Genomic DNA, 26,533 nt, shown 5'->3' on the forward strand with positions numbered 1-26,533 from the left:
CAGGTTGCGGGCTTGATCACTAGCAGGGGGCATGCAGAAGGCAGCTGATAAATGATTCTCATCATTGATGTTTCTCTCTCTCTCTCTCCTTTCTTCCCTGAAATCAATAAAAATATATTTTAAAAAAAAGAGAGAGAATGGCTAGACTATTTCAATTAGGCCCATTCGACTGGGACACTAGAAATAAATGGTCGCAAACAATAAGGAATAAGAAGCAGAGAATTTTATGCCAATGAGATCAGGGAATAAATATCATCTTCTAGAGCTGGCCTGTCCAGTACTCCAGCCACTCACTCATATGTGGCTACTGAGTGCCTGAAGTGTGGCTGAATCATATAATAAAACGAGAATACTATGGATGACTGAAATAAAACACATGATTAAAACTTACTTCACCTGTTTCTTTTTACTTTTTTTTGTTAATCCTCACCCAAGAATATTTTTTCCATTGAGTTTTAGGGGGAGTGGAAGAGAGAGGGAAAGACAGAGAAAAACATCGATGTGAGAGAAACACATCCATTGGTTGCCTCCTGCATGAGTTCTGACCAGGGCCTGGGCCGGGGAGGAGCCTGCAACCAAGGTACGTGCCCTTGACTGGAATCGAACCTGGGACTCTTTGGTCCGCAGACCCACGTTCTATCCACCAAGCCAAACTGGCTAGGGCTTACTTCTTTTTTTTTTCTAAATATATTTTATTGATTTTTTACAGAGAGGAAGGAAGAGGGATAGAGAGTTAGAAACATGGATGAGAGAGAAACATTGATCAGCTGCCTCCTGCACACCTCCTACTGGGGATGTGCCCGCAACCAAGTTACGTGCCCTTGACCGGAATCGAACCTGGGACCTTCCAGTCCGCAGGCTGACGCTCTATCCACTGAGCCAAACCGGTTTTGGCTACTTCTTTTTTTTAATGTGGATTCTAGAAAATTTAAAATTTCCTATGTGGCTTGCATCAGGGTCTAGAGCATTGGCAGGCATATCATCCCAGTTCTACATTCTACAGGTATGAAAATCTGACTGGCTAGAAATAGCAGGGCGTGTGTGTGTGTGTGTGTGTGTGTGTGTGCATGTGCACGTGCGCATGAGTGAGAGAGAGAGAGAGGAAAGAGCGAGACTGCACCGGTTCAGTTCATATTTGCAACGTTTCACTGTTTCCAGACGGGGGTTTTGCAAATGCAGCACTGTGAGCACACCACCCATCACCAATCTGCTACCTGGTGATTACCCCTGGAGGGCAGGTCCTGAGTACCCATTATGACACAGGCCTGGGACTCATACGATATCATTTGGACGTACCTTGTCAATCACTGTTGGCCTTGCTCAGAGATTCCGTGCTAACGTGATGAGCAAAACACAGCCCTTTCCAAGGGCTACAATTTTTTAAAAAAAATATTTTTATTGATTTCAGAGAGGAAGGGAGAAGGAGAGAGAGATGGAAACATCAATGATGAGAGAGAATCATGGATCGGCTGCCTCCTGCACGCCCCCCCACTGGGGATGGAGCCCGCAACCCAGGCCTATGGCCTTACTGGGAACCGAACCTGTGATCTGGCTGCTTAACCACTGAGCCCTGCCAGCCAGGCCAACAAGGGCTACAATTTTAAAGGAGAAAGGAGAATGACGCTAAACAGGGAAAACACTCCCCCACTTCAGCTCAGAATGCATGCCGGGGGAAAAAAACAAAACAAAGAAGGATTGAATTTTCTATCCCAAATCTCCAAAGACAATGACGAGGGGAGGAGGCTTAATCCTACCTCAGATTTACTGTTCGACTTCTCTCCCCTCTCGCCTTCACGTCCTTTTTTCCTGGCCATCATCAGATTACATCCCCGGATCACCCACTTCGCAGGCAGCTCTTATAACTACAGCGCTGACCTGTGATTATGTCAGCATTCTGGGTTGAAGGGCAGGAACGTGTCAGCAGAAAACCAGACACGGGGTTGACATGCAGGTTCCAGTGCACACAAGGGTTGAAGGAAAAAAAAAAAAGCCAGACAAACACTTTCAACTGGAACCTTGTGTGGCAAGATCCCTGGTGCAGCGGAGCCAGGCCCTGGGCCACGCGCAACGGCCAGTGCCCACAAGCGCCAGGAGCTGACGTGTGGGCTCCTCTAACCTTCTTCTTCTTCTTCTTTTATTTTTTATTTTTTTATTTTATTGATTTTTTACAGAGAGGAAGGGAGAGGGATAGAGAGTTAGAAACATCGATGAGAGAGAAACATCGATCAGCTGCCTCCTGCACACCCCACACTGGGGATGTGCCCGCAACCAAGGTACATGCCCTTGACCGGAATCGAACTTGGGACCCTTCCGTCCGCAGGCCGATGCTCTATCCACTGAGCCACACCGGTTTCGGCTCTTCTTTTTTTTAAAAAAAATACATTTTTATTTTCAGAGAGGACAGGAAAGGGAGAGCGAGATAGAAACATCCATGATGAGAGAGAATCATCGATTGGCTGCCTCCTGCATGCCTCCTACTGGGGGTCGAGCCTGCAACCGGGGCATGTGCCCTTGACCAGAATCGAACCCAGGACCCTTCAGTCCGCAGGCTGACGCTCTATCCACTGAGCCTCACCAGCCAGGGCTCCTCTAACCTTCCCTCAGAGGATTAGATGCGTTTCCCGGGGTGCCATGTCCCCTAAAACCAGCGACAACCACAACCATAAGGACCCTCTGCACCTCGGGTCAGGCTTCCGCCCCCGGGACTTTGCTGGTGCTGTGCTCACTGCCCAGGTCTGTATTTCTCCTCCGCATCCTCTGTCTCCCCCTGCAACTCTCCCCCGCCGGTTGCCGGCTGCTTAGATTAGTTGAGACCTGGGCACCCACTCGTTTCATCACGATTCTAAGACATCATTTGCTGTTTTTACTCTCATTCTCTCAGGTGTGTACGGTGGAGTTTCCAGAGGCTTCATGACACGTGATATGGCGACAGCTGGAAGGCAGAAGTGCTCTGAGAATCCAGCTGTTTTTCTCTACTAAAGCCGGACACTAGAGATTTCTGAAAGCCTCAATCAAAGCCACTCTTCTAAGTTTTTGTTTTGGAAAATGTGTTACGTTTCATGAAAATGTTACTTATGCTAATGTACCATAGGCTTATTGTTATTATTATTTTAAAATGTATTTTTATTGAATTCAGAGAGGAAGGGAGAGGGAGAGAGAGATGGAAACATCAACGATGAGAGAGAATCATGGATCAGCTGCCTCCTGCACGCCCCACACAACCCAGGCATGTGCCCTTGACCGGATTAGAACCTGAGACCCTTCAGTCTGCAGGCCGACACTCTATCCACTGAGCCAAACTGGCTAGGGCAGGTTTATTATTTTAAGTGATGTAAAATATATAGTTTTTTTCAGTTTCAATTTCTAATACAGTAAATATGGATAGATATAAACCCAAATAGACAGAAACTTTGGAGGGTCTTGAGGTTTGAAGAATTTATAAAGGGCCCTGGCTGGGTGGCTCAGTTGGCTAGAGCATCATCCTGATAGGCCAACCTTGTGGGCTCGATCCCGGTCAGGGCACTTACAAGAAACAGCCAGTGAGTGCAGAAATAAGAGCAACAACAAATCCATGTTTCTCTTCCTATCTCCCTTCCCCCTCTCTCTCTAAAAAGAAAAAGAACTTGTAAAGGGATTGTGCGGCCAAAACTTTTACTCAGACCGCTTCTTCCAGGCAGCACTCTCTAACTTCTCAGTCTGGTCAGGCGCCCCCCGCCCTCCCCACCCGCCCCCCATGTGCCCAAGCAGCCTATGCTTCTCCCATGAGAGCAGCCACCACACTCAGCTGTAAGCACCTGTGTAACAGGTCTGTGTCCACCCAGGCCTTCGTGGGCAGGGATGTGTCCACAGCACCTAACGCAGACAGTTTTTAATCTCTGTTGACGAGCCCTAGCTGGTTAGAATCAGTGTACAGAGCGTCGGCCTGGGGACTGAAGGGTCCCGGGTTCGATCTTGGTCAAACCTGGGCTGCAGGCTCTGCCCCGGCCCCGGGCCCTGGTCAGGGTGTGTGTGCAGGAGGCAACCAATCGATGTATTTCTCTGACATTGATGTTTCTCTCTGTCTTTCCCTCTCTCTTCCACTCTCTCTAAAAAAAAATAAAAATAAAAAGCCTGGCTGGCGTGGCTCAGTGGTTGAGTGTCAACCTGTGAACCAGGAGGTCACGGTTCAATTCTTGGTCAGGGCACTTGCTCGGGTTGTGGGCTCAATTCTTTTTTTTTTTTTTTAAATATATTTTATTGATATTTTACAGAGAGGAAGGGAGAGGGATAGAGAGCTAGAAACATCGATGAGAGAGAAACATTGATCAGCTGCCTCCTGCACACCCCCCACTGGGGATGTGCCCGCAACCAAGGTACATGCCCTTGACCGGAATCAAACCCGGGACCCTTCAGTCCGCAGGCCGACGCTCTATCTACTGAGCCAAACTAGTTTCGGCATGGGCTCAATTCTTAGTGTAGGATGTGTAGGAGGCAGCCGATGGATGATTCTCTCATCACTGATGTTTCTCTCTCTCCCTCTCCCTTCCTCTCTGAAATCAATAAAAGTATATTTTAAAAAATAAATAAGTAAAAAAAAAAAAAAAAGGAAAAATACCCTCGGGTGAGGATTAACAAAACAAAACATCTGTTGGCTACAGAAGCATCAGGGGTGCCGCCCCTGCCCCCTCCTGGTGGGTCCCGGTCACTGCTGCTGGCGGGAGCAGAGGGGCTGGAAGGGGGGAAGACAGTTATTTTCGCAGCGACAGGGTCTCGCCTGTGACTCAGAAAAACGGCGATGGAGCTGGGACTGCCCACAGAGTCTTAGTTCACCCGGTACCATTGTAAGCCCAGATTCTATGCCGAAGAGCAGGCTACTAGAACTAGTACTTGAACTTCAGAAAGCAAGATGTTTTCCTGTGCTGGGGGAGGAGGTGTGTATGTGCAAGTAGGACAGAAAGTAAGAAAATATTAAATAATTAAAAAAAGAAATAGCCCTTAGCCGGTTGGGCTTAGTGGATAGCGCGCCAGCCTGCGGACAGATCGGTCCCGGGTTCGATTCTGATCGAGGGCACATGCCCAGGGTTGTGGGCTCCATCCCTAGTGTGGGCGTGCAGAAGGCAGCTGATCAATGATTCTCTTTCATCATTGATGTTTTTTTCTCTCTCCCTTCCTCTCAGAAATCAATATAAAAAAATATATATATATAAAAAAAAGAAACAGAAAATGAAATCCTATCTGAAATTCAGCATAACTTCTAGTTTAGTAGACGTGGTAGGCCAGAACAGTATCGTCAGCACAAAGGACAACCTGACTGACACGCTGCTCTCTTCTTCGCGATAACAGCTTGTTCGCGGACAGACCTTCCTCCTGGACGATGGATGGGGAAGGCTGGGCCGCTCAGCAGGGTGTCCTGGTGGTTTGGTTCAACACCGCAGCCGTGGAGACAGGCATTTTAATCACTATCACCTGTGCTCTCTCCGCTGCGTGTGTGCTTCTGAGTGTGGGGAGGGTCTACATTTTCCCTCTTCATAAAGTGCCAGGACTGATCGGCAGACCCGGAGTGATGGGTGAATGATTTTTTTGACATATTTTTGTGAAAGAGAGGGCTAAGGGACTGCCTGGCTAAAGGAACCAGACAGTTCCATTTGTCCGTCTTTTTAGGCTTTTATTATAGTAATAGTTTGAATTAATTTTTAGATATTATTAGCAGGGTATGTATTTTTGAGAAAATACATGTATTTGTAGTGTTTTTTAAACAAGGTCATGTCTAAAGACTAAATATAGAGATTCTAGTAAAACACCCGGGGGCTCAGACCTGTTTGGAAAAGTCAAGGCAGGGGCTGCCGCCTCGGCCAGGTCCCCCTGAGGCCTTCGACCTTTCGGACAATTTTTTTTATAGTCTTTCCATCCAAGTCTTGTGTTTTCCCATAATAAAGCGGGCCTTACAATTTGGACTAAGGTAGTGGTGGCGTGGAGCTGCCTCAGGTCGCGCTCGTTTGAGCAAAATGTGTAACATGTTAATACTCTCAGAACCACGTGTGGCGTGAACCATCCTGCGTTTCATCAGGGAGCTGGTCCTCCCCTGAAGGCCTCCTGGGGTCTCCTGGTGGCGGGCCGGCTTGCTCCTCCCTCCAAAGGCTGGGGAGCAAGGTGCCCTGAAGAGGGGTGATGGGACTCAAGTTCATGAAGAAAAGCACACGCAAGACGGTAATGCCAGTGCCGGGTCCCGAGTGATGAGACGCTCAGGCATCTGCAAACAGTTCGACTCCTGAGGGCCAGGCAAACCCAGCAGTGACAGACTTCTCATCTTTCATCCCAACCTCCCGAAGTAACCTGTGGAGTGCCTTTCCTCTTTGATATCTTAATATTTAAAAAAGTCTTCCACCAACCCATCATCCCTCCTTCCCATACAGCTTGGTTAACTAGGAATCAGAGGAAATATCGGAGGAAATGTTTCATCTGGCGGACCTCACGTTATACAGTGAAAACCAGACAAGTTTTGGGAAGCCAAAGGGATCATTTTAAAAGCACCCTCCAGCCATAGCAGGCTTGGCTCAGTGGACAGAGCGTCGGCCCACAGACTGAAGGGTCCCAGGTTGGATTCTGGTCAAGGGCACGTACCTTGATTGCAGGCACGATCCCCGGCCAGGCCAGGGTGTGTGAGGCAGGCAACCAATCGCGGTGTCTCTCTCCCATCAATGTTTCTCTCTCTCTGTCTCTTCCCCTTCCTTGTACTTGCTCTAAAAATCAATGGAGAGATACCCCCAGGTGAGGATTAACAATAAAATCGCCCTCCTCCAGTGGCCTGTCTGACCCAGGGCTGCAGGCCTCTGTGGGAGAGCTAGCTAACGAATTCCTTGTGCCAGAGCCTTGGCGTGGAATTGGTCTCTGAATCCAGAATTTCTCAGACTTTGGAAAAAGCAGAATGATGCATAGACTGTGATATCATTTTAGTGCCCCCCTGCTAAGAAATCCATTACTATTTCTGCACTGAAGAGACACAAAAAACTCCACATAAAAGGTGATTTAAAAAACACTGCACATAGCCTCACATCATTTCAGGTCACGTCTTGGGGCCAAGTGAGTCAAGGTTTTGGAAGCAAAAATTCAGGAGAGTGGATCTATAGAACAGTGTTTTTCAAACTGTGGTCCCCGCCCGGCAACCTCTGTCACCTGGGCATGCAGAAATGCAAACTCCGAGGCTCCCCCGAGCCCCTGCAGCAGAGTTCTAGGATCCAGGTGATTCCGATGCAGGGTAGAGTTTAAGAACCACCACCTTGCCCTGGCCGGTTTTTCTCAGGTGATGGAGCGTCGGCCTGTGGACTGAAGGGTCCCGGGTTCGATTCTAGTCAAGGGCACATGCCTGGGTTGCGGGCTCGATCCCCAGTAGGGGGCGTGCAGGAGGCAGCCGGTCAATGATTCTCTCTCATCGTTGATGTTTCCATCTCTCTCCCTCTCCCCTCTTCTCTGAAATCAATTAAAAAATATCTATATATATATAAAAGCCCAAGCAACCGAATGACCGAACAACCGGTCGCTATGATGCACACTGACCACCAGGGGACAGATGCTCAACACACAGGATCGGGCTCCCTCCTGTCTGGATCAGGCCTGCGGGGAATGGGCTAAACCAGCTCTCTGACATCCCTTGAAGGGTCCCGGATCACGAGAGGGTGCAGGCCAGGCCGAGGGACCCCACCGGTGCATGAATCTGGGCCTCTAGTATAATATACATAAAGAACTGACCCATTAGGACAGTTGCCAACATGCGCCTCACCTGTCCCTGCTCCTGCGGGAAGGGAAGGTGGCTTGGCAGCCCTCCACCGTGCACACGTGCGTCTCCTTGGCGTGCATGTTCTTGTGGTGCATCTTCACACCGCAAGCATTCTTGAAGGTCTTCTGACAGATGTCACACTGGTGGCGACTCTCTTCCTTCTGCCTCGCCAACGTGTGCTGACCCGCGGGCTCCAGGTCCTTCGAATCTTCGAAACAAGGGAAAGCCATTCCTCGGGTGGACAAGGTGCCCAGGAGGCCCCTGGCCAGCAGGTGCTGCTGTAGCCGGACGTAGTCTGGGAAAGGGACGCAGGGCTCCAGCCCAGGAGGGAGGCGGAGCTCCCGGCCGCTATCCTCCGCCTCCCGGGGCACCAGGGTCAGCGCTGGCTTCTGCTCCAGCTCCGTCTCCCTCTCTGAGTTGCCTGTGGCCTGCTCGGGGGTCCTGCTGATGACCCCCCTGGGCTCGATCACCGATGAGAGGTGGCAAGCCGGCTGCCCTTCGGGGAGCGGCCTCCCTGGGCATCCTGACGGTGCCTGCCGCTCCTCCAGCGCCCCGTCTGACCCGGGGCTGCAGGCCTCCAGCTCGTCTTCGCTGACCACCTGCAGGGGCCGATCTTCATCGGAGCTGAGCGCCCGCCGCTTCTCGTCAGCTATTCCCACGGCCTCCTTCTCGATTTTGATGGGCATGCTGGACTTGCGGGACTTCTTCTTGGGGAGGGCGTCGGATGGCATTTCGTTGGAAACCAGCTGTTCCGAGATGGAGGACGACAGCAGGGGGAGAGACGGCAGCATCCCGGGCGTGTTGGCCAGCTCGGCGGGCGTGGCCGGGCTGCGGTAGAAAGGAAGCACCGGCTGGACCGTCCTCAGGTTGGGGAAAAGCACACCGTTCTGCCCGGCGCCGGGGAAGCCCGCTGGGCCCCTGGAATCCTCGCCTGAACCGGGGCAGCCGGGGAGAGGCCTGCGGTCCGGAGACGGCCCCTCGAGCCCCGGGCGCCGGTAGTCCTGGGAGGCGGCCAGGTTCAGGCTGTTCCTGAGGTCCTTGTCCCTGTTGTTCCTGTTCATTGGCATGTGCAGCCGGGGGTTGGGGTTGGCGCTGTGGCGGTTGCGGCTCCTCAGGGAGCTGAACACCATGTTGCAGCCCTCGATGGTGCACTTGTGCTTGATCTTCAGGTGGACGGCGTTGTAGTGGATCTTGAGGGTGCCTTTGTCGTAGAAGGTCTTCTCGCAGGCCGTGCAGAACACGCGGCCCTTCTTGCTGCCCAGACCGTGCCTGTCCGGCTTGCCCCGGGCCTCGGGGGACAGCTGCGTCCTCTCCAGTTTGGTGACGATGCCGTGGGGGCTGGCGTCACGCACGGGGGCGCCGTCTTCCTTGTGAGGGGCGGGGTCGGGGCAGCTGGGACAGGGCTCCTTTCCCACCTGAAATGGGCTGGAGCTGGAGGCCAGGAAGCTGCCCTCGGGGAAGGGCCCGTGGATGTCCTGCCGGGGGTCCTGCCCCGGGTCCGGGCCCTGCTCCAGCGCGAACTGCTCGGGCAGCGGCCCCATCAGCGCGGGCGGCACGGGGTTGAAGAACTGGAAGGGCAGCATGAACGTCATGCTGTTGATGAGGTTCTCAAAGGGGTGCACGCTGCTGGGGCTCCCCCGGTCGGCGGGCGCGGGGAGGCTGGCGCTCCTGTGGCCGCAGCTCTCGATGAAAGCCCGGATGTCCACGTTGGCCGCGGAGGGCGGGGCGGGGCCGGACAGCTCTTCCTTCTCTTGCACGGCCATGAGCTCCACTATGGACTTGGTCTCCCCAAAGCGCAGGAACTGCTGCAGGGTGGCCAGCTCCTCCTCGCTGGTCATGATGCTCCAGTGGTCCAGCACCTTTCCCGACGCGTCCTAAACCCCGACCGGAAACGAAAGGGACCATCAGTTTCCCACGCCTTCCCCTTTTCTCCAAGAAAGGACAAGCGTGCTCACGGCCGCCCCGGGCACCACAGCGCACCCCTGTGCACATGTGAAAATGACACCCTCTCAGGATGAGCCCCCACTCATGCCCCGCTCCCAGGCCAGAAACTGTGCAGAAAATATACCTAGCCCTAGCCGGTTTGGCTCAAAGGATAGAGCGTGGGCCTGCGGACCCAAGGGTCCCGGGTTCGATTCCGGTCACGGGCACATGCCCGGGTCGCGGGCTCGATCCCCAGTAGGGAGGGCGTGCAGGAAGCAGCCGATCCATGATTCTCTCTCATCATTGATGACCCTATCTCTCTCTCTCCCTCTCTCAAATCAATAAAAATATATTCTTTTTAAAAAGAAAGAAAATATACTGCACAAATGTTAAGCGGCAGTCCGAAAGAGACATAAAATAATTGTGCTCAAGCCTCAGGGAAATTTGGTGATTAGTTTCCATCTTATTTCAAACCTATTGGTAGTCCTGCATTAGGCATAATAATCTTCGCCACAAAAATTAAAATACATACACTGAGGGCCAGATGATTATGCGTTCAGAGATCATAATAATCTGGCCACTCAGTGTAGACTGATGGCAGAGTTGGGATTTTAAAATAAGGTTTTTCCATGTATAAGAACTGCATTGTGGGTAGTTAGAAAGAAGCAGAGGACTTACTAGCCAGAGGCTGGGGGCCATTATCTTCTGGTCCCTTGACATATCAAGATTTGCAAGCTTTCCCTTCTCCATAAGTACACTGAGTGCCAGATGATGATGCGTTCAGAGATCATCATCATCTGGCCACTCAGTGTATATTTTGCACTGCCCCGTGGCTGGATTGTCGCCCTATATATCAGAGGTTGTGGGTACCATCCCCAGTTGGGTTGTGTATAGAATGTTTTTCTCTCACATCCAGGCTTCTATTTCTCTCTCCCTCCCTCTCTCTTTAAAATCAATAAACATACCCTTGCATGAGGATAAAAACCAACAACGTATCTTTTGAAAAATAGTAACTTCTTTTTGTTTTTGTTTGTCTTTGTTCTCACCAGAGGATATTTTTTCCATTGATTTTGAGAGAGTGGAAGGGAAGGGGGCCAGAAGGGAGAGAGAGAAAGAGAGGAGGGAGATCAATGGGAGAGAGACACATGGATTGGTTGCCTCCCACACGTACCCCAACCGAGACCGGGGATCAAACCTGCAACCCAGGTAGGTGCCCTTGACTGGGAATTGGACTGGCAACCCTCTGGTCTGGGGGCCAACACTCTAACCGCTGAGCAACACTGGCCAGGGCAACAATAGTAACTTCTTTACCTCAGGACTCTAGATGGAGCCATCAGACCTCCCTATAGCTCGAGTATTTATTCACTGCATTTTAATAATCTGCCCAAGCAACTACCATCAGAAAACAAATGAACCCGTATTGATCTACGGCCTGTGTTCACAAAGCGCAGCTGTAATTACACTGGCGTGTTGGAGATCTTTCAACTCTAGGAAGGCCTAACTTTTCCCAAAACTGCAATAAATATTTTATCACAGAACATGTACTTGATGGCCTACTGAGATTTTTCACAGTGCATGGGAGCGTTCCGAAGATGGCGAGGAATGTAACATCATACATTTTTCATGCGCTAGAGGTTCAAGGTAATTGATTCCATATTTTTAATCCCAACACGAGGGAAAGCAAGATTATTAGGATCATTAAATATTGATCTCTGTCATAATGTAAGATCGTAATGCTACTCTGCATAAAAGGTGGTTTCCGACCTGCGGGGGTCCTGCTCTCGAGGTGAACACGTGTTTCCAGAGGAAGATCATGGCCTTTACACGCGGAAAAATGGGGGTTCAAATTCACGGTCTGCTGCATAGGAGTTGAGTGACTCCAGCAAGATTTAGAAGCAACTTGGAGATTCTGGTTTTTCCAACGGAAAAGGGGAATATTCTTCCTACTTCATAAGATTCTTCCTACTTCAGAAGACTACTGGGAGAGGGTCTAGGTCAGTGGTTCCCAACCTCTTTTGGCCACGCCCCACCTAAACATCTCTAACATCCTGATGCCCGCCCCCCGGCCCCCGCCCCCGTGACATATAATTCTTATTATTCAAAAAGTGAACTCCTATTGGTCTAAACAAGCTTCCGAAGAACATGGCATCCATGAGAGAGAAAAATAAAGGACAGTGGAAGGACTGAGGAAGAACTCACTAGGAAATTATTAAAAAGAATAGTAATAATATAAAATGATATGAAAAATAGCAAATAAAGTTTCAAAACATATAATAGAGAACTGAAATGCATAAATATGTCACAACCTATATTTATAGACTGTATAAGAGGCCCCTAGAACCATAAGAAATGCAAAAAAAATTCACTTAATAACTCATTCCCGAATTGCCCCCTTAAACACCAAATTGCCTCTCCTGTGGGGTGTGTGGCCCACAGTGGGAACCACTGTCTAGGTCAATAATGGTTATTAGTGTTCACTTTAGTGATACGGTTTTCTCTGAGTAAGACCGAGATGTATGTGTGTCTTGGAAATAAGTTCATACCCCCATTTCACTGAAATTTTTACCGAAGTTGGCTGACACTATTTCCTAGTATAGTGGCAAGAAAAAAAAATTAAAAAGCTGCATCTGTTTCATGTGTCAGAAAAATGATCTCATTTATATCAGGATATACATCCTTTGCCTCTAGATGTGGAACAGGAAACCTGCCCCCATCGCTTGCTATAGAAAGGGAGGTAAAACGACTTTGCGAAGCCCTGGCCGGGTGATTCTGTTGGTTGGAGCACCATTCCATACACCAGAAGGCTGAAGGTTCAATTCCAGGTTGGGGGGGGTTGATCCTGGGTGGGGGCGAGTATGGGAGACAACCAATCTCTCCCTCTCTCTCTCTCTCTCTCTGAAATCACATATCCTCAGGTGAGGATTAAAACAAACAAAAACTGCTCTGCACATAAAAAGAAGAGAGAAGGCATGGAAGGCACAGAGAATATGCCTTTCATCTCTCCTTCATGGAGAGACAGACAGAATGTGAGGAGGCTGACAGAGAACGGGGTGTGTGTGCAGAGAAAGAAAAAGAGCATGGACACAGAGACATCACCAGAGGACCCCTCCAGGAGGGAACATCAGCAGTGGGGTGGCAGACAGCTTTAGAGAACGGGGACTGGAACTGTTTGCTTGTGGTTCTGCAAGGTATGCTCGCTTTCTCACCCCCTAAACCTCAGTAAAATCTCACACAGACAGCATCTGTGTCAATAGGTAGTTTGCAGATAATAAAAGAAGTGGAGCCCTAGCCAGTGTGGCTCAGTGGAGAGAGCATCAGCCTGTGGACCAAAGGGTCCCGGGTTCGATTCCGGTCAAGGGCATGTACCTCGGTTGCAGGCTCCTCCCTGGCCTGGAACCTGGTCAGCGCACGTGCAGGAGGCAACCAATCGATTTGTTTCTCTCACATCAATGTTCCTCTCTGTCTTTCCCTCTCTCTTCCACTCTCTCTAAAAATCCTGGGAAAATATGGAAAAATAACCTTGAGTGAGGATTAAAAAAAGAAGTAGGGGCAGCACCCAAGGCGGGGCCAGTGATGTACTGTGGAGGAGCTGTCCAGTGAAACCCAAGTCAGAGGATCAGGGAACGCTCCCACATCCCCAGTTTCACCGTTAACTTCTTTCTTTTTTAAAAAATATTTCATTGATTTCAGAGAGGAAGGGAAGGGAGAGAGAGAGAGAGAGAGAGAGAGAGAGAGAGAGAGAGAGAGAGAGAGAGAGAGAGAGAGAGAACATCAGTGATGAGAGAATCATTGACTGGCTGCCCACAACCGAGGCGTGTGCCCTTGACCGGAATCTAACCTGGGACCCTCCAGTCCCCAGGCCGACGCTCTATCCACCGAACCAAACCAGCCCGGGCTCACAGTATCCTGAGGAAAGCCCTGGGTTCCGCCCAGAAGGTGAGGCAGGGCATTCGGCCGCTGGAAAAAGACGAAAGGGAAGGATGCCCGCAGTGGCTGCAGCGCTGGTAAGGTGGCTACTGGGCTGCATTAGTGACGCGGACGTGGATGGGAGGACGTTGGCGGAGAAGGGTGGCTGCTGGCCGCACCTGCAGCACGTATCCCCGGATGTAGTCCTGAAGGGTCCAGTCCAGGGCGTGCAGGATCTGCAGGACCTCGTCTTGCTTCAGCACACTGAAAAGCCGGTCCAGGAGGATTTTCAGGCGCACGGGGATGGCCTGGGTCCCGTAGAGCATGAGGCTGCTGATGTCAAACACCACGTTGGACTGGACGATCTCCACCTGGCTTGTTGGATACATGGGGGGGATCCTCAGCTTGCTGAGCGCTGGAAAACCAAAGGAAGAAATGACGTGTTTTTTTTAAAATATATTTTTATTGATTTCAGAGGGGAAGGGAGAGGGAGAGATAGAAACGTAAATGGTGAGAGAGAATCATGGATCGGCTGCCTCCTGCACGCCCCCAACTGGAGATTGAGCCCCCAACCTGGGCATGTGCCCTTGACCGGAATCGAACCCGGGACCCTTCAGTCCGCAGGCTGACGTTCTATCCCCTGAGCCAAAGCAGCTAGGGCAGAAATGACGTTTTTAAGGATCCTACTCTCAAGAGAAACACTGCTTAGGAAGTAGGCTAGTGCCAAGTCTCGGCGATCTGTTCCAACAGAGGAAAAAAAAGACGATACAAATAATTAATTATCTTAATAGCTTTCACAAGAACTTATAACGTGGACTGGCCCGAGACTCTCCTTTCCTCCCTTTCCTGTGGCATCCCTGAGGAGGAAAAGAGCCGCAAGTAGGGGAAGTGCAAAAAAAGGGGGTGGTGGTGGTAAAAATAAAGGTACAGGCGCCTAATCCAGAGGATGGGAAATCAGGGAGCACCAGCTGAAGAGCCTGGGTTCGGGAGTCCAGCAGACCCGGGCCTGACACTTCCTAGTTGACAGACTTGGCAAATAAAACCACCGAAACCCAGCTCTCACTGGTTTGGCTCAGGGGATAGAGCGTCGGCCTGCGGACTGAAGGGTCCCGGGTTCGATTCCGGTCAAGGGCACATGCCTGGGTTGCAGCTCAATTCCCAGGAGGGGGCGTGCAGGAGGCAGCCGATCAATGATTCTCTCTCATCATTGATGTTTCTATCTCTCTCTTTCTATCCCTTCCTCTCTGAAATCAATAAAAATGTATTTAAAAATAATAATAAAAAACAAACCACCAATACCTATGTTGTCCTATGTGATAGACATCAGCCCCATATGGCTACTTAGATTTAGATTATATTCATTAACATTGCCCTAGCCGGTTTAGCTCAGTGGATAGAATGTCAGCCCATGGACTGAAGGGTCCGAGGTTCGATTCCGGTCAAAGGCACATACGTTGGTTGCAGGCTTGATCCCTGGCCCTGGTCAGGTCATGGGGAAGGCAACCAATCGATGTGTCTCTCTCATATGGATGTTTCTCTCCCTGTCTCTCCCCTTCCTTTCCACTCTCTCTAAAAATCAATGGAAAAATATCCTTGGATGAGGATGAACAAAAACAAAACAAAACAAAAAATAAATTCATTAACATTTAAGAAAACTGGAAATTCAATTCTGCAGTCACACTGTCACGTTTCAAGAATTTGGTAGCCACATATGGCCAGTGTAGGGTCAGGTTCAGCAAATATAAATACAGAATGTCCAATTAAATCTGAATATAAACACCAAATAAGTGGGATATGCCTAGACTAAGAAAATATTGATTGATTGACCTCAGAGAGAGCAGGAGAGGGAGATAGAAACGTCAATGATGAGAATCATCGATCAGCTGCCTCCTGCATGCCCCCTTCTGGGGATCGAGCCTGCAACCCAGGCATGTGCCCTGATTGGGAATCCAACCCTGACCTCCTGGTTTACGGGGTCGACGCTCAAACACTAAGCCACGCCAGCCGGGCTAAGAAATTATTTTTTGCTCATCTGAAATTCACATCGAATGGAACAGTCTGTATTTTATCTGGGCTAAGCTCCTGCATTAGACGGCACAGACCAGTTCTATCATCTCAAAACGATGTCAGTGGGGCACAGCGTGTCCGCCTTTAGAATGGGGCTAACACAACACGTACCATACGGAGTTGTTACCAAAGAGATGACACGTCTAGAGCTCTTGGGCGCTTACCCGGCACACAGCAGTAACTTACACACGCTCGCGGCCATTCTATTCTTAGATATGACATCCATTCCTGAAAAACTGTGGAAGGTATTTAGAGGGACTACTCCCAGCCAAGAAAGGGGGGCAAAATAAAGTTACCGTGGGCCACCCATCCGTGTCTGCACTGCTCACACTGACGGTGGTTGATTTTGCCTGGTTTGAAACTTTGGCAACTGCAGTTCAGAGTACAGCCAATAGCCTGCAAAAGAGAACACGGGTACGCTTAGCATGTTTGGGGGGGGGGTGGGACACACGGCATGAACAGAACAAAACCTCCAGTCAGCAACATTCCCTGAGCAATGTGTGCCCACTCCGTGCCAGGCCCAGGCGTGTATATTGGACCCTGGAAAGAGAACCTGGAGACGGCGAACAGCTAACACAGATGTCCTGCAGGAGAGGACAGGCCACAAACATCAGAACCTGTTAGAAGATTAGGGTTGGAAGGACACATCTGGCTTGTTATTATTAAGGACATGGAAAGGGTGAAGAGTCACATTTAAAAAAATGTTTTTTTATTGATTTCAGAGAGGAAGGGATTGGGAGGGAGACATAGAAACATCAGTGATGAGCGAAATCACCACTTGGCTGCCTCCTGCACGCCCCCTACTGGGGATCGAGCCCACAACCTGGGCATGTGCCCTTGACTGGAATCAAAGCTGGGACCCTTCAGTCTGCAGGCTGACGCTCTAGCCACTGAGCCAAACCAGCTAGGGCTCATTTTTTTTTCTTCCTTAATCCTCACCTGAGGCCATTGATTTTTTAGAGGGAGAAGGGAGGGAAAAACAGAGAGAAATATCGATGCGAGAGAAACACATTGATTGGTTGCCTCTTGCATGCGCCCTGACCAGGGCCGGGCCAGGGAGGAGCCTGCAACTGAGGTACTGCCCTTGACTGGAATCGAACCCGGGACCCTTCAGTCCACAGGCTGATCCTCTATCCACTGAGCCACACCGGCTAGCGCTAAAGAGTCACATTTTCCCTGAATCTCTAAGGCGATGGGAGCAGCAATGCTGAAATGTACACGGAGGCTGCCTGGGAACAGGTAAAGGGAACCGATTGGAATGGAGAGAAACCCACACGTGGAGTTTGTTCCCATCAGCATGTGGGAGAAGCTGAAGAGCAGACTAGATAAGCGGACATGTGCCGGCTGGATGGCTCCCCAGCTCCATCCCTGGACTGTGTGACTGACAGAGACAGACACGGGCTGGACAAGCCCTGCACGGACGCCCTGCAGGCTGCATGCTAACGTGCCGTGTGTGGTGCGTGGGTGCGGAGTGTGCAAACACATGGCTGAAATAAAAAATAGAGATGTACGTGCCAACGGAGTCTGGTGTTAGCAACAGAGCTTCCCATACATTTTAAAGATGAATTCCTCAAACGGGGATGGAGGCCTGCAGAATGTAATCTATTATTAAAGAGAAAAAGCTCACAGGGGCTCTGACAGCTAGGTTCCTGGGAAGAGCTGCTGGGTGGAATCCATATGATGCAAGACAGCCTTGAACCTGGGGAGTGTGTACGTGTTTGGGAGGCCGGTGTGTGTGTGTGTGTGTGTGTGTGCGTGTATGTGTGTGTGTGTGTGAGTAAAAGCCCCACGTCTGCCCTAGCTGGTATGGCTCAGTGGACAGAGCGTCAGCCTGCGGACTGAAGGGTCCCAGGTTCGATTCTGGTCAAGGGCACATGCCCAGGTCGCAGGCTCGGTCCCCAGTAGGGGGTGTGCAGGAGGCAGCCGATCAATGATTCTCTCTCATCACTGATGTTTCTATCTCCTTCTCCCTTTCCCTTCCTCTCTGAAATCAATAAAAATATTTTTGAAAAATCCAGTTGCTGGAGGGCTGGTAAATGGTGCAGGTGGCTTGGAAAACAGTCTGGCAGAGTTTCACAAACACGAGTTACCACAGGACCCAGCAACTCCACTCCTGGGTATGTGCCCAAGACAACTGAAAACCTCCCTCCACACAAACGCTTGTTCCCCAAAGTGGAAATGGCCCCCCATGTCCTCCAGTGGATAAATGGATAAACGAAGTGTGGACATCCATACCATGGATACCATCTCTATATATAAAAGCCTAAGAGACCGAACAACCAAACGACCATTTGACCAGTCACTGTGACGCGCAATGACCACCAGGGGCAGACGCTCAACACAGGAGCTGCCCCCTGATGGTCAGTGCTCTCCCACAGCGGAGCGCTGCTCAGCTGACTGACAGGTGCCAGGGGCCGGGCTCATGGCGGGTGAGCGCAGCTATGATGGTCCGAGCCTCTCCTGCATCCACAGCAGTGTGCTGCCAAGTGGCAGGGGCGGTAGGCACAGCGGGGCCAGATGAGCGGGAGTGGAGCGGCGTCCGGACTGGGCTCGGGCTCCTCCCTGGCCGCCTGCCGCTGCGTGCACTACTACATCCCTCAGGCAGTCTGACATCCTCTGAGGGGTCCCAGATGACGAGAGGGCACAGGCCAGGCGGAGGGACCCCACCGGTGCACGAATCCGTGCACTGGGCCTCTAGTCTATATATATAAAAGCTTAAGCGACCGAATGACTGAATGACCGGTCGCTATGGTGCGCACTGATCACCGGTCGCTATGATGCACACTGATCACCGGTCGCTATGGTGCACACTGATCACCGGTCGCTATGGTGCACACTGATCACCGGTCGCTATGGTGCACACTGATCACCGGTCGCTATGGTGCGCACTGATCACCGGTCGCTATGGTGCGCACTGATCACCGGTCGCTATGGTGCACACTGATCACCAGGAAGCAGATGCTTAACGCAGGAGCTGCCCCCTGGTGGTCAGTGCACTCCCACAGCCAACCTCCTGCAGCCCCAATTGGCCCCTATCGCCTAAGAGACCGAACAACCAAACGACCGTTTGACCAGTCACTGTGACGCCGGCAAGACCGAGGGACCCCCACCTGTGCACGAATTTGTGCGCCGGGCCTCTAGTTAGGCAATAAGAAAGAATGAAGTCCTGAGATATGCTACCACATGGATGGATCTTGGAAACATTAGGCTAAAGAAAGAAGTACACAAAAAACCAAGTATAGAAAGTCAGAGGTTGTACGAATCCATTTACAAGAAATGTCAAGACTAGGCCAATCCAGCCCTAACTGGTGTGGCTCAGTGCATAGCGCATCGGCCTGCAGACTGAAGGGTCCTGGGTTCGATTCCGGTCAAGGGCACATGCCCGGGTTGCGGGTTCGATCCCCAGTAGACAGTGTGCAAGAGGCAGGCGATCAATGATTCTCTCTCATCACTGGTGTTTCTCTCTCCCTCTCCCTTCTTCTCTGAAATCAATAAAAATATATTTTAAAAAAAGGGGGCAACCCATAGAGGCAGAAAGCAGACCAGTGGCTGTCAGGGGTTGTGGGGAGTAGGCAGGGATGACGAGTGGGTAGGGAGTGCTAATGGGTGGCAGAGAAGGGAGGGTGGTATTCTTTTTGGTTTTATTTTTCATCTTTTTTAAAAACAGCTTTAAATTGAGATGTAATCCACATGTACAACTCACCCATTTAGAGTACACACGCCACTGATTTTTACTAGCAGTACATTCACAGGATAGTGCAGCCTCCATCACAATCTGATTTTCATCCTTCCCCCAAGAAACCCTGGTACAAGTTTAGGGTGGACACACGTCTCCATTTCTTTTGGGCACATTCTTAGGAGTGGAATTGCTGGAACACCTAGTCATTCGCAGTGTAACTGTTTGAGAAACGGTCCAATTGTTGTCCACAGGGGTTGAACCATTTTTGCATTCCCACCAGCAATGCAGGAGGCTTCCAATTTCCCCCATCCTCACCAACACGTCATGAATAGGCAGACCGTATGACTGCAATGTCAGTGAAAATACTTCCAAGTATACTGCAATGATAGATAGATATCATTATACGTTTATCCAGACCTACAGGATGGGCACCACCAAGAACGAGCTCTAAGGTGAACTACAGATGCTGGGTGATTATAACCAGTCAATTATAGGTTCATCGTTGTAACAAATGTGCTGCATGGTGAGGGATGTTAATAATGGGGGAGGTGCCGGCTGGCCTGGCTCAATGGTTGAGCGGTGGCCTATGAACTAGGAGGTCACGGTTCAGTTCCTGGTCAGGGCACATGCCCAGGTTGACGGCTCGATCCCCAATAGGGGGCATAAAGGAGGAAGCCAATCAATGATTCTCTCTCATCAATGATGTTTCTCTCTCTCTCTCCTTCTCCCTTCCTCTCTGAAATCAATAAAAATATTTAAAATAATAATTATCATGGGGGAGGCTGTGCATAGCGTGGCTTAGTTGGTTGAGTGTCATCTCAGCCATTACAGGAAGTCCAGTAGCCTCCCCACCTGTGGCCCACCAGATGCCCCATTAACACCTCCCTCCCCCGTTGTGAAAACCAAAAATGTCTCCAGACATTTCCAAGTGCTCCTGGGGGCAAAACTGCCCCCAGATGAGACCCACCGACCTAACCTGACTATTCAGTTTTAGCAGTTTCTACTGCGGGGACAGCATTTTAAGCAATTTTACCCACAGTTCCGATGTATGGATGCTGCTTTATAAGAAACATTCATGTGGTTCTATAAGAACCTACTTGAATGAGGCTTAATAAAGCTCATTAGACATTATGGGAACCAATCTCAGAGGAATTATTTGTGAATGAAAAAGGTGAATGATGGTGTCTTAGAAAACTTCTAACATAAGGCCCTTGAGTTTTTCCACCCGACTCAGAATTCCCCAATGTAGTGAAATTGCAGCACTGTTACATAAAGACAGATGAAAACTTCTAAAATGAGATCAAACCCCGCGCGCGCACACACACACACAAATTGTAATTACAGGACGAAAAGTACTCATGTAAATCAAAATGGAAAACTCTTAAGACTCACATCCTTTCCTTTGGAGTCCTGATGGAAGTACCTTTCTTCGGGAACGTAAAGCAGACGTTGACAACATTCCGAACTCATCAAGGCCTGAGTCTTGCTTCCGCACTCGTTTCCATCAGCCTGTTTCTGAATTGTTATTAGTCACTTGGATGCGCTACAAACCAACATCCGAGATTCTGGTTTGTTTTTGGTGCCTGCCCTCTGCTCACTCATTCATCCAGAAATTACTGACGCCCCTCGTATGTGACGGGCGATTCAGTTATTTGCAGTCTTCGGATAGAGAGTTATGCCCTAGTTCAGTGGTTGGCAAACTGCGGCTCGGCTCGCGAGCCACGGTTTGCCGCTCTGTTGGCTAATGAGTTTGCCGACCACTGCCCTAGTTCTTAGGTAGGTCTGAGGGTCCCTCTGCCTCTCCTGGGCACGCCTGCCCTACCTTCAGGGTGGGGAGGTGCTGACTTGATGCCCAGCAGTGGCCGGCGCAGACACACGGTGGGGTAGATGCACAGACACCCACGGCTGGACAGTGCATGCATTTGATGGGCTCTGCATTACTGAGCTTGAGAATAAAGGCTGTCTACTTCAGAGCTGTTTTCATCTCTAGCACATGTAAATATTTTCATATCATTGGAGATAAATTCAGGGGGGTATCCTTTTTTATTTTAAAAAATTTTAAGCATATATTTAAAAATATATTTTATTGATTTTTTTTTTTTTACAGAGAGGAAGGGAGAGGGATAGAGCTAGAAACATCGATGAGAGAGAAACATCCATCAGCTGCCTCCTGCACACCCCCTACTGGGGATGTGCCCGCAACCAAGGTACATGCCCTTGACCGGAATCGAACCTGGGGCCCTTCAGTCCACAGGCCAATGCTCTATCCACTGAGCCAAACTGGTTAGGGCTAAAACATATTTTTTAAATTGATTTCAGAGAGAGGAAGGGAGAGGAAGAGATAGAAACATCAATGATGAGAGAGAATCATTGATCGATTGGCTAGCTCCTGCACGCCCCCTACTGGGGATTGAGCCCGCAACCCGGGCATGTGCCCTTGCCTGGAATCAAACCCGGGACCCTTCAGTCTTCAGGCCGATGCTTTATCCACTGAGCCAAACCAGCTAGGGCCAGGGGGATATTCTTGGGGGACTAGATGCAAGGGGGGAGGAGAAAAATTACAGAGGACTTTTGGGGTTTCCAAATTCATGGCACTGACCCTGTCCGGGAGTCATTTGTGATCTGGGTCTGAAACAAAATCACACTATGTATCAACCAGGCAGCGCTGTGGGTTCAAGCCACTTCCTCTGCCCCGTCCAACACACTGGCCGTGAGACGCGTGTGGCTGTTTACATGAAAATGAATTAAAATCAAATCAAATTTAAAATGCGGTTCTTGGGTCATGCTAGCCACATGGCAAGTGCTCAGTAGCCACGTGTGGCCGGTGGCCGCTCTACTGGACAGTGGCAACGGGAACATGTCTATCGTCGCAGACAGTTCTGCTGGGCAGTTCTGAGACTAGCTACCCTTCCGGCATCGGCCCTCCTTCAGGGTGGCATTTTCCTTCGGCGCTATCTCTTTAAGCCTCACTACATCGCCGCGCGGGGGGGACTGTCCTCAGGAAACCTAAATGCATGGGAGAGTTGTAACTTGCCCAAGGTCACACAGTTGGTGAGCTTTACTGAGCATTTATCATGTGTTAAGAGCGCCCATGTGTTACCTTGTCTCTTAAACCCACCCAGGAGGTAGGTACTGCGATCCCCACTTTTTTACAGACAAGGAAACTGAGGGGCTTAGGGACTATCAGGGGGATCTCAAGTTTGGACTACAGATGACTTCTTGAACTATCCCTATTGGATGCTAAATGCACTTACATTTTTATGAGTTTATTGGATCCCAATGTCAACTTTGAGAGTTAGGCATTACCATCCAAATATGTACTCAGCATGGATGAGCTAGTCATTCTAAACCAGGCGTCCTCAAACTACGGCCCACGGGCCACATGCGGCCCGCCGAGGACATTTATCCGGCCCGCCGGGTGCCGCTGCCTGTCCTGCTTAGCAGCCGACTCGTCCCGGGCCCGCAGTGCGCATAGGAATATGTTCATAGTTGTTTTTTTTTTTTAAACTATAGTCCGGCCCTCCAACGGTCTGAGGGACAGTGAACTGGCCCCCTGTTTAAAAAGTTTGAGGACCCCTGTAAACTCTGAGGGTTAAAGACCAGTGAGGTCCCTGCCTTCAAAGAACTTATATTCTAGAGAGAGAAAATCATCAAGTAAACAAACAGTACCTTTTCGGAATAAGAGAAGTGCTAGGAAGGAGTGAAGCAGAAGTCTCAGCTAGCGATTTTCCTGGATGGCATGGAGGGGTAGAGGTAAGAGCACACGCCTGTTAGACAGGGTGGTCCTCAAAGGCTTTGAGGAGGTAACAATTAAACTGAGTCCCAGCCCTGGCTGGTGTGGCTCAGTGGACAGAGTGTTAGCCTGCGGACTGAAGGGTCCTGGATTCGATTTCTGTGAAGGGCACATGCCCGGGTTGTGGGCTTGATCCCCAGTAGGGGGTGTGCAGGTGGCAGCTATTCAATGATTCTCTCTCATCATTGATGTTTCTCTCTCCCTCCCTCTCCCTTCCTCTCTGAAATCAATAAAGAGATATTAAAAATAAAATACACGGAGTCCCAGAGGATGGCCAGGAGCCAGTGAAGAACTGGAGGCAGCGGGAGTGTGTCAGGTAGCGGGCATAGCACGTGCAAAGGCCCTGAGGCACGAAGGGGTTGGCATTTTCATGGCACAGAAAAGGGGGCCAGTGTAATTGGGGTGGAGTTAACAAGGTTAATGGTAGGAAATGGGGGCCAGAGAGCTGACGGAGACCACTCTGTATAGGACTGTGGGGCGAACCAAGGAGTGTGGGTTTGGTTCTAAGTCTAAAGGCATAAAATTCACATGATTTGCCTATTAAAATGACACCTCCGGATGCAGAGCTGGGGAGCCTGAGCGCCCCCCGCCCCCCGCCCCCAGCATACTGAGCATCCTTCGCCGGGAGGCAGTAAAACTTACAACTGGCCTCCGGCGACTTATGTCTTACTTCCTGTTAAGCCCTATAAGCTCCAGCTCCCTGACTTGGAGCCTCTGACCATAAAGTGGGCTGCCTCTCTGCGCCCGCCTCCCTCAGTGGCCCATAAGGCACGTTAACGAGAATATGCAGACGGAGCGTTGAAAAGACCAATTAGCCCAGTACGACTGCTGTTCCTGCCAGGCCTCCAACAAGCAGGTTCGCAGGTCCCTGGGCTCAGGTGTTCTGACTACACAGACGGAGCTACAAAAACACTTACGGCAGGACCTCCGTAGGAGTTGCTTCACCGTGAATCATTCCTGAAACTCAAAACCAACACCTAGCCCCGGCTGGTGTGGCTCAGTGGACAGGGCGTCGGCTTACAGGCTGAAGGGTCCCGGGTTCAATTCTAGTCGAGGGCACAAGCCCAGGTTTCCGTTTGGATCCCCAGTAGAAAGGCAGGCAACCCATCAATGAGTCTCTCTCATCACTGATATTTCTCTCTCTCTCCCTCTCCCTCTGAAGTCAATAAAAATATATTTAAAAGCCAACAAAACCCAACACCTAGTCGCTGACCCTGGGCCTAAGACTTTGTCAAGCTTTCACTGGTATTATTTTTATTTTTGTTAATCCTGACCCGAGGATATTTTCCCATTGATTTTCAGGGAGAGGGAAAGACAGAGAGAAACATCGATGTGAGAGAAACACATCGACCGGTTGCCTCCCGCAACCAGGGCCCTGGCTGGGGAGGAGCTTGTAACCAAGGCACGTACCCGTCTATCCACTGAGCCAAACTGGCTAGGGCTCACTGGTATTATTTAGGAGAATAATGAATGGAGAAGGAGGGGGCTGTGCCATGCTTACTAATTATAGATGCCCACTCGATGTCCTTTTGCCCAGTCTGCCTTGGTGAAAGAACCTTCATTTCCCCATCCCCTTTGGTGGCTGGGTTATCCAGCCGTAGGCCAGTGGTATGCAAGTCAAGCGTCAGGTGGAGTTTTACAGAAAGCTCCTTAGACACTGGAGGGGGCTCAGCGGAGGGACCTCTTTGCTTTCCCTCCTGGGAACACACACATGATGGCTGGACCGCAGAGGCCATTTTGCCACCATGAGGCAACTTTGAAGTCATGCCCTACGGTCGGCTGAGCAGAAAGGATGGCGTCTCAGTTAGGAGCTCTTTTACTCGCAGCCAAATACATTTCCTGAGTTACACACGGGTCTTACGGACCACGGACAGGACCGCATGAAAAGCCTGTGAAAAATGGCTAACCAGCAAGATCACTGGGGCCACGTTCAGAGCGTGGGGTCCTCTCTTCCTGCGAGATCCGAAGGCTGTGCCCGATTCTCGGTGGTAAGAATCGTAATTTCCCAGCTCGAAATCAAAGGACCCGGACTGCTAAATCACAGCTCGCTGTTGAAAGGTGATCGAGCTTTAGGATGAAAATGCTCCAGGTTTTCCCCAGTTGTATGTTTAAAGTGTTAAACACAGACAATTGCTGTTTATGTAGTTGAGTCCCGGGGGAAAACCCTGCCAATCTGTAACACAAGGGTAGCTTCCAAGGCAGTTGTCCCACCTTAGCGTGTGGGGGAGGGCTTGCTTTCTCTTCACCGACAATGAAGTTGTCACTCCCGCTCTCTGCGGCTGCAGACCTAGCCTCTCTGGTTCGGGAAACCGTGTCGTTCAAGGGCAGGAGGTCTCTGCCCACCTGCGCTTTGCGGCTGCTCTGCCCCTCTCACAGTTTGTACTTCTCACGTCTCTTATTAGAACCAGATTTTTTTTTTGGGGGGGGGGGGCTCCCTACCTTCTGCCTTCTCATTTTTCTCTAACTTTTTTCATTTTTTTTAAGTTTTCTACCTTTTTTTCTATTTTTGAAAAAAATTTTAAAAATATATTTTTATTGATTTCAGAGAGGAAGGGAGAGGGAGAGAGAGATTGAAACATCAATGATGAGAGAGAATCATTGATCAGCTGCCTCCTGCGCGCCCCCTACTGGGGATCGAGCCTGCAACCCAGGCATGTGCCCTTGACCGGAATCAAACCCGGGACCCTTCAGTCCCCAGGCCGACGCTCTATCCACTGAGCCACACCAGCCGGTGCTCTGGTGTTTTTCTTACATATGCAAACCCACAGAGGTGCAAGGAGGACTCTGAAAACAGAATCACGATTTGCCAGATGTCTCAGGACAACTGGGGTGAAGGGAGAACACCCATGAGGCCCGTGTGGGTGTGAGGCAGCTTTCTTGCCACTCCCAGCACCGCCCTGAGACCCGCCCGGAGAAACACTCGGACCAGATGTCCGTCTCATGCCACCACCTTCCATTAGTAGTTGAACCAAACGACACCCGTTTATTTAACACGTTGGGCTTTTTGTTTGCTTAAGGCATCTACTGGGTACGGGGAACCGGGGGTACAAAGATGAGGAACTCCCAGTGTCTGCTCTTGGGGAGCAATAGGGAGGAGAAAAGTCATACAACCTGATGGGGCAGTGGTTGCCGCTCTGTTGACTAATGGACCACTGACCTAGACTCTCGATTCCAATAATCACAGGCTGTTGTTGTTCCTTGTGATTTAGCTCCTAGGGCAGTGGTCGGCAAACTTATTAGTCAACAGAGTAGCAAACCGCGGCTCACGAGCTGCATGTGGCTCGCGAGCCGCAGTTTGCCGACCACTGTGATAGGGCAAAGAATAGCTGAGCAGACAGTGCGATTTGTCAAAAATTAGTGAGTCATTCCCTATATTAAAATCTAGCAATTCAAAAGATACTGAAAATAAATG

At 50.3% G+C, this 26,533-nt stretch overlaps 1 protein-coding gene across 1 annotated transcript in view; it reads right to left on the bottom strand.

The window, feature by feature from the left end:
- The window catches only part of BNC1 (basonuclin zinc finger protein 1), a gene marked incomplete at its 5' end in the record, with an annotated part of 33,982 nt that overhangs the window by 1,569 nt on the left and 5,880 nt on the right, over positions 1 to 26,533 (bottom strand). Inside the window, 3 exons of the mRNA XM_080651709.1 lie at positions 7,757 to 9,627; positions 13,762 to 13,997; positions 15,946 to 16,045. Of these exons, the coding sequence (XP_080507835.1) occupies positions 7,757 to 9,627; positions 13,762 to 13,997; positions 15,946 to 16,045 (2,207 nt within the window). The remainder of the gene's footprint in view (positions 1 to 7,756; positions 9,628 to 13,761; positions 13,998 to 15,945; positions 16,046 to 26,533) is intronic.

Source organism: Plecotus auritus, assembly GCF_963455305.1.
Source record: "Plecotus auritus genome assembly, chromosome: 15".
Classification (NCBI taxonomy): Eukaryota; Metazoa; Chordata; class Mammalia; order Chiroptera; family Vespertilionidae; genus Plecotus; species Plecotus auritus.